This window comes from Scyliorhinus torazame, chromosome 16 (assembly GCF_047496885.1).
Source record: "Scyliorhinus torazame isolate Kashiwa2021f chromosome 16, sScyTor2.1, whole genome shotgun sequence".
Classification (NCBI taxonomy): Eukaryota; Metazoa; Chordata; class Chondrichthyes; order Carcharhiniformes; family Scyliorhinidae; genus Scyliorhinus; species Scyliorhinus torazame.
This window is the reverse complement of record NC_092722.1, coordinates 25,783,319-25,791,651: the sequence shown is the minus strand read 5'-3', so window position 1 is coordinate 25,791,651 and position 8,333 is coordinate 25,783,319. Positions and strand designations below refer to the sequence as shown.

The 8,333-nt window shown below is 51.4% G+C and overlaps 1 protein-coding gene across 1 annotated transcript in view; it reads right to left on the bottom strand.

Moving 5' to 3' along the window:
* The window catches only part of LOC140392492 (chromodomain-helicase-DNA-binding protein 5-like), a 167,817-nt gene that overhangs the window by 83,144 nt on the left and 76,340 nt on the right, over positions 1-8,333 (bottom strand). The window contains exons 25-28 of the mRNA XM_072477728.1: positions 7,519-7,693; positions 6,307-6,393; positions 6,119-6,207; positions 3-120 (exon numbers count right to left, since the gene is read on the bottom strand). Coding sequence (XP_072333829.1) covers positions 3-120; positions 6,119-6,207; positions 6,307-6,393; positions 7,519-7,693 — 469 coding nt within the window. The remainder of the gene's footprint in view (positions 1-2; positions 121-6,118; positions 6,208-6,306; positions 6,394-7,518; positions 7,694-8,333) is intronic.

The following is an 8,333-nucleotide window of genomic DNA, read 5'->3' as shown; positions in this document are numbered from 1 at the left end:
ACTCTTGCCCCGGAGATCACGGACAAGCCAGTGAGAATTGAAGGCATCCTGAGGTGGCATCCCCCAGCGCATGATGGCATTGACAAAGGCTTTCCGCTGGCGAGCGTTGAATCCAAGTACCTGAACACAGACAGAATTAAACATTACTTAGAAGAATGAGAGTCGACCTTATTGAGACATGAAGGATTCTCAGGGGGCTTGACGGGGCCGATACTGAGAGAGTGTTTCTCTTTTGGGAGAGTCTCGGACCAGAGTGAAGAATTTCAGAGTAAGGGGGTCACCCATTTAAGACCGAAAGGAGGAGGAATTTCTTCTCTCAGAGGGGAGTGAATCTGTGGAATCCTTTACCGCAGAGAGCTGTAGGGGCTGGGACGTTAAGCACGTTCAAGGCTGAGATAGACAGATTTTTAACCAGTAAGGGAATCAAGGGTTATGGGGATAAGATGGGAAAGTGGAGTTGAGGATTATCAGATCAGATATTGTTTTTAATATAAATTTAGAGTACCCAATTCATTTTTTCGAATTAAGGGACAATTTAGCGTGGCCAATCCACCTAGCCTGCACATCTTTGGATTGTGGGGGCAAAACGGGCAGCACGGTAGCATTGTGGATAGCACAATTGCTTCACAGCTCCCAGGGTCCCAGGTTCCATTCCCGGCTTGGGTCACTGTCTGTGTGGAGTCTGCACGTTCTCCCAGTGTGTGCATGGGTTTCCTCCGGGTGCTCCGGTTTCCTCCCACAGTCCGAAGATGTGCAGGTTAGGTGGATTGGCCATGATAAATTGCCCTTAGTGTCCAAAATTGCCCTTAGTGTTGGGTGGGGTTGCTGGGTTATGGGGATAGGGTGGAGGTGTGGGCTTGGGTAGGGTGCTCTTTCCAAGAGCCGGTGCTGACTCGATGGACCGAATGGCCTCCTTCTGCACTGTAAATTCCATGAATTCTATGAAAAAAACCCACGCAAACACGAGGAGAATGTGTAAATTCCACACGGACAGTGATCCAGGACCGGGATCGAACCTGGGACCTCGGCACCGTGAGGCAGCAGTGCTAACCACTGCGCCACCGTGCTGCCCTATCAGATCAGATATGATCACATTGAATGGCGGAACAGACTCGATGGGCCGAATGGCCTCCTTCTGCTCCTGCACCTATGGTCTTAAGGAACAGTGAAGTAATTAAAAATCGAGGATGCTCGGGAAGCAGAATTAGACGGACGCAGATATCTCCAAGGGTTTTTGGGCTGCAGGAGGCATGGTCATGGAAGTGCCTGAAAACAAGGATGGGGATTTTAAAATCGAGGCCTTGCTTAACCAGGAGGCAGGAAGTCAGGGGGGGGTCAGAGGGTCAGGGAGGGGCAGAGGTCAGGGGATCAGGGAGGTCAGAGGTCAGGGGACCAGGGAGGTCAGAGGTCAGGGGACCAGGGAGGTCAGAGGTCAGGGGACCAGGGAGGTCAGAGGTCAGGGGGTGAATGGAACTTGGCATAAATCGGAGAAAAGTTTTGGATGGCCTCAATGTGCAAAGGTAACAAAAGGAATGGAAGAGGCGATGGGCCAAAAGGGATTAGGTGGGCATGTCAGGTGCCTTTCATGCATCGGTGCTGACTCGATGGGCTGAAGGGCCTCTTCTGGACTGTATTTTCTGTGAAGCGGGTTTCAGCAGCAGGTGAGTTGAGGCAGGCCAGGGTCAGGGGTTGTCCCCGAGACGGAAATAGGTGACCTCAATAATAGTGTGGAGGTGCGGTCGGACGGTCACCATGGGGTCAAATAGAACACCAAGGTCGCGAACAGGCTGGCTCAGCATCAGATAGCTGGCTGGGAGAGGGATGGAGTTAGTGGCTGGGAACAGAGCTTGTGTCAGAGACTGGGAGACAATGGCTCAGCTGTGGGAGGATATCGCTGCTCATCAGGACTGAACGTTGTCAATCAGTCTGACAAGAGAGTGTGAGTGTGACTGCGAGTGTGACTGCGAGTGTGACTGCGAGTGTGACTGCGAGTGTGACTGCGAGTGTGACTGCGAGTGTGACTGCGAGTGTGACTGCGAGTGTGACTGCGAGTGTGACTGCGAGTGTGGCTGCGAGTGTGGCTGCGAGTGTGGCTGCGAGTGTGGCTGCGAGAGTGGCTGCGAGAGTGGCTGCGAGAGTGGCTGCGAGAGTGGCTGCGAGAGTGGCTGCGAGAGTGGCTGCGAGAGTGGCTGCGAGAGTGGCTGCGAGAGTGGCTGCGAGAGTGGCTGCGAGAGTGGCTGCGAGAGTGCTGCGAGAGTGGCTGCGAGAGTGGCTGCGAGAGTGGCTGCGAGAGTGGCTGCGAGAGTGGCTGCGAGAGTGGCTGCGAGAGTGGCTGCGAGAGTGGCTGCGAGAGTGGCTGCGAGAGTGGCTGCGAGAGTGGCTGCGAGAGTGGCTGCGAGAGTGGCTGCGAGAGTGGCTGCGAGAGTGGCTGCGAGAGTGGCTGCGAGAGTGGCTGCGAGAGTGGCTGCGAGTGTGGCTGCGAGTGTGGCTGCGAGTGTGGCTGCGAGTGTGGCTGCGAGTGTGGCTGCGAGTGTGGCTGCGAGTGTGGCTGCGAGAGTGGCTGCGAGTGTGGCTGCGAGTGTGGCTGCGAGTGTGGCTGCGAGAGTGGCTGCGAGTGTGGCTGCGAGTGTGGCTGCGAGTGTGGCTGCGAGTGTGGCTGCGAGTGTGGCTGCGAGTGTGGCTGCGAGTGTGGCTGCGAGTGTGGCTGCGAGTGTGACTGCGAGTGAGAGTGCGCATGCGTGAAAGTGCGCGTGCGTGAAAGTGCGCGTGCGTGAAAGTGCGCGTGCGTGAAAGTGCGCGTGCGTGAAAGTGCGCGTGCGTGAAAGTGCGCGTGCGTGAAAGTGTGCGTGCGAGTGCGTGAGAGTGCGAGAGAGTGCGAGAGAGTGCGAGAGAGTGCGAGAGAGTGCGAGAGAGTGCGAGAGAGTGCGAGAGAGTGCGAGAGAGTGCGAGAGAGTGCGAGAGAGTGCGAGAGAGTGCGAGAGAGTGCGAGAGAGTGCGAGAGAGTGCGTCAAGACGGTGGTGGCGAGGTAGAGCTGGGTGTCAGAGTGGAGTTGAAACCCGATGTTGTTTTACAGATTTTGGATTTCTGGGATATGTTTAAACTTGACCTGGAATGATGCCACTCCTCGGAGAATGCATTGTTTGGCTGGGTATGGTGTGAGCTCCCTTTTTGCACACCTTCATAAGAGAGTTCTCGGCTGGGGCAGTCTCATGTAAATGGTAAATAATTCAACAAGGAACTGGCCCTTGCGGCCTCCTCGAATTTATTCCCATTGCAGGAGGGGGTGGGAGAGGAATTTGACTGAGCGTTTTCCCCCGTTGCGCCTGGGTCTCATTTTTCCATGTTGCCTTTCCGAGGGGATTACATAACTGTGGGGAGAGGAGTCTGGAATGAACTGCTTGGGCACGAAGAATGTGGAGTAGGCCCCAGCTCCCGCCACCCCCAATCCCCCACCCTGACTCAATCTGGAAACATCGGGGTAATTACCTCTTTTCCCCACCACCCAGATTCTTCCAAACTGACACATGCATATTGCAAGGTGAAAACCGGAGAGTTTCAGGGTGCGAGTCAGGCACCAGTTATTACCCATTCCCGGAGGCTGTACAAAAGCCAACAATGACCTGTGAAACTGGAGTTACGTGTAGGTCAGAACAGGCGACGTAGGGGACCCAGTGCCAACTATCCTTCCTGAAAGGATATTTATCAACCAGTTGGGTTTTTAAATGACAATCTGGCAGCTTTCATTAAACCAATTTCACAAATTCACAATCTCTTGGTTTCTAATCCAGCAACATAACCACCTTGGGCTGTCTGGCTAATTATCAACATTAATTTTTACTGAAGCCTTTTCACCCTTTCTGTCTACAGTAGAAGTAAGATGTGAATCAGATATCCATTGTCTATCTGACCACCCTCCACAACAGGAACAAGCATAGATTATCATAGAATTTACAGGGCAGAAAGAGGCCTTTCAGACCCTCAAAACAATTTTTCTATGAAATTAGCGCCACGTCGTTTATCAATCTTATCCAACAGAAAATAAAGATCAAGGCTTAGCAACATTTCTGATGGGTATTTGATGGGGTCAGTGTAGAGGGAGCTTTACTCTCTATCTAACCCCGTGCTATACCTGTCCTGGGAGTGTTTGATGGGGACAGTGTAGAGGGAGCTTTACTCTGTATCTAACCCCGTGCTGTACCTGTCCTGGGAGTGTTTGATGGGGACAGTGTGGAGGGAGCTTTACTCTGTATCTAACCCTGTGCTGTACCTGTCCTGGGAGTGTTTGATGGGGACAGTGTGGAGGGAGCTTTACTCTGTATCTAACCCCATGCTGTACCTGTCCTGGGAGTATTTGATGGGGGACAGTGTAGAGGGAGCTTTACTCTGTATCTAACCCCGTGCTGTACCTGTCCTGGGAGTATTTGATGGGGACAGTGTAGAGGGAGCTTTACTCTGTATCTAACCCCGTGCTGTACCTGTCCTGGGAGTGTTTGATGGGGACAGTGTAGAGGGAGCTTTACTCTGTATCTAATGCGTGCTGTACCTGTCCTGGGAGTGTTTGATGGGGACAGTGTAGAGGGAGCTTTACTCTGTATCTAACCCGTGCTGTACCTGTCCTGGGAGTGTTTGATGGGGACAGTGTAGAGGGAGCTTTACTCTGTATCTAACCCCGTGCTGTACCTGTCCTGGGAGTGTTTGATGGGGACAGTGTAGAGGGAGCTTTACTCTGTATCTAACCCTGTGCTGTACCTGTCCTGGGAGTGTTTGATGGGGACCGTGTAGAGGGAGCTTTACTCTGAATCTATCCCGTGCTATACCTGTCATGGGAGTGTTTGATGGGGACAGTGTAGAGGGAGCTTTACTCTGTATCTAACCCGTGCTGTACCTGTCCTGGGAGAGTCTGATGGGGACAGTGTAGAGGGAGCTTTACTCTCTATCTAACCCCGTGCTGTACCTGTCCTGGGAGTGTTTGATGGGGACAGTGTAGAGGGAGCTTTACTCTGTATCTAACCCCGTGCTGTACCTGTCCTGAGAGTGTTTGATGGGGACAGTGTAGAGGGAGCTTTACTCTGTATATAACCCCGTGCTGTACCTGTCCTGGTAGAGTTTGATGGGGACAGTGTAGAGGGAGCATTACTCTGTATCTAACCCGTGCTGTACCTGTCATGGGAGTGTTTGATGGGGACAGAGTAGAGGGAGCTTTACTCTGTATCTAACCCGTGCTGTACCTGTCCTGGTAGAGTTTGATGGGGACAGTGTAGAGGGAGCTTTACTCTGTATCTAACCCGTGCTGTACCTGTCCTGGGAGAGTCTGATGGGGACAGTGTAGAGGGAGCTTTACTCTGTATCTAACCCCGTGCTGTACCTGTCCTGGGAGTGTTTGATGGGGACAGTGTAGAGGGAGCTTTACTCTGTATCTAACCCCGTGCTGTACCTGTCCTGGGAGTGTTTGATGGGGGCAGTGTAGAGGGAGCTTTACTCTCTATCTAACCCCGTGCTGTACCTGTCCTGGGAGTGTTTGATGGGGACAGTGTAGAGGGAGCTTTACTCTGTATCTAACCCCGTGCTGTACCTGTCCTGGGAGTGTTTGATGGGGACAGTGTAGAGGGAGCTTTACTCTCTATCTAACCCCGTGCTGTACCTGTCCTGGGAGTGTTTGATGGGGACAGTGTAGAGGGAGCTTTACTCTGTATCTAACCCTGTGCTGTACCTGTCCTGGGAGTGTTTGATGGGGACAGTGTAGAGGGAGCTTTACTCTGTATCTAACCCGTGCTGTACCTGTCATGGGAGTGTTTGATGGGGACAGTGTAGAGGGAGCTTTACTCTGTATCTAACCCGTGCTGTACCTGTCCTGGGAGTGTTTGATGGGGACAGTGTAGAGGGAGCTTTACTCTCTATCTAACCCCGGGCTGTACCTGTCCTGGGAGTGTTTGATGGGGACAGTGTAGAGGGAGCTTTACTCTCTATCTAACCCCGGGCTGTACCTGTCCTGGGAGTGTTTGATGGGGACAGTGTAGAGGGAGCTTTACTCTGTATCTAACCCCGTGCCCCACCTGACCTGGGAGCGTTTGATGATCAAAGGTTACAGAGATAAGATTTAGAGGAAGATATTCTTACCTCGATGTTTCCACCAACTCGTGCCAGTAAGGGTGGGAGGGGTTTGTCTCTTTCGGATTTAAGCTGCCTCCGTGACTGCCGTCTCCCAGCTGAAAAGGACAAATACAGAATTGAAAGTTCTGGACCGACACAGCTGACAACTCCAACTCTGCCCTAATCGAGAAAGAGAGCCATGGCTAAGCCCTCACCTTCAGGCTTCTCCTCAAAGTCTTCATCCTCGTCCTCTGACCCCACAGAGTATTCAGACTGATTGTCCGATAGGTCATCTTGCCACTCTGGAAAAGAGAGAACAGGAGGACGAGTAGGAATAAGGACAAGCAGAAAGGGTGGACGGGGCAAAGGTCAATTGGACCATTGAGCCTGTCCCGGTACCACCACAATGCAACTGAGCATCGTGGGCTCCCAGCACCTCCCACTTAAAGCCACACCAGCACCTGGGGTAAAATAAATCAAAAGCAAAACCCAAAGCCAAGTCAGGGTTTTGTTAAAAAAAAAAATCTGGGAAATATCGCTTTGACCTGGTGACCACGAAAGAAAGAAGCAAAGAATTTGCATTTATATAGCACCTTTCATGACCTCAGGATAGTCCCAAAGTGCTTTACAGTCAATGAAGTACTTTTTGTAGTCCAGTCACGGTTGTGACACAGCAATTTGTGCACAGCAAGATCCCACAGACAGCAACCTGGTAACAACAATGTGGCTGCTTTAGTGATGTTGTCTCAGAAATATCTATTGGCCTGCTACTCTCCTTCAAAACAGTGCCATGGGAATCCTTTACACCCACCTGAGAGGACAGACTGGACCTCGATTTGACGTCTCATCCAAAAGATTGCACAGCGCCTCCGACTGTACAGCACTCCCTCAGTACTGCAGTCGGAGCATAAACATGGATTACAGCCTCAAGTCTCTGGAGTGCGGCTTGAAGCCATGAGCTCCTGACTCCGAGACCAACGTGCCACTCATTGAAACACAGCTACACGTTGCCCAATGCCCGGCCAGCCTTTGTCAGCTGTGGCATTGGACGTGGGATCGATCCCAACCTCTTATTCAAACAGGCGCAGTGAGTCACGCCCGGTCCACTTGTGCCAGAGGCCAACGATTGTCCGTGTAGCCAACTTTCAATCAACTCCCCTTGGAGTGCCTGCCCTTCTGGAATTAATACTCAGTTCTTGGAGCCCATCATGTTGACTTCAGGCCTTTTAAGTAGGCACCAGTCTAGTTCTCATCCTCCGAAACGGTTTCATGCGAGCGGATCAATATTGGACGCATTTTCATCTTGTCCTTTTTATATTGCACCCCCCCCCACCAGATGGAAGGAGAAAACCCCACAAGGTCACAAAATAAACAAACTGGCTGATGGAAAGCCCTCTGTTTACCATTTCTGCCGTGTGGGTAAATACCTTGATCCTCTTGGGAGGCATCATTATAGTTGACTTGTTTGCGAATGCGTTTGCCTTTGCCTAGGTTCCTGGCCAGGTCCTCTTGCTGCTGCTCGTAATGATGTCGGAGTAGCTTCTCCCAATAATCAGGGTCCACATTCTCTTCCTGTTTAATGATCTCCCTCTCAACTTCCTCCTAAACAATTCAAGACCATCAACGGTCAGCTGCATTCAAATGGAATCACTTGCGAGAGTCAATTTAAAGCAAAGAACTTAAAACAAAACCTACAATATAAACGCCCACTAATCCAGGTCGTGGCAAACTGCAACTGGGTCCAAGGGCAGCACGGTGGCACAGCGGTTAGCACTGCAGCCTCACAGCACCGAGGTCCCAAGTTCGATCCCGGCTCTGGGTCACTGTCCGTGTGGTTTGCACATTCCCCCCGTGTTTGCGTGGGTTTCAAAGAGGTGCAGGCTAGGTGGATTGGCCACGCTAAATTGCCCCTTAATTGGAAAACTGAATTGGGTACTCTAAATTTAAAAAAAATAACTGCAACTGGAACCTAAATCATGATCGGTACAAGGGCCATTCCCTGGAGATGCATCTCTGGGAAAAAGAAACGAGGCATTGGGGATGGGGGGAGAAAGTTAAATAGGTAAAATCTTAGCACTTGTGCGCAAAAGTTAAATGTTCCACGTTGCAAGCGAGACTGTACTTCAAACAAAAATAAACATTTAGTTTTGTACCACTTGGGAACTTCGGAGATCCATACATATTCATTGCCTCAACGTTTGGAAACTGAGTGTACATAAATCAACCCAATCTTTGCCACCAA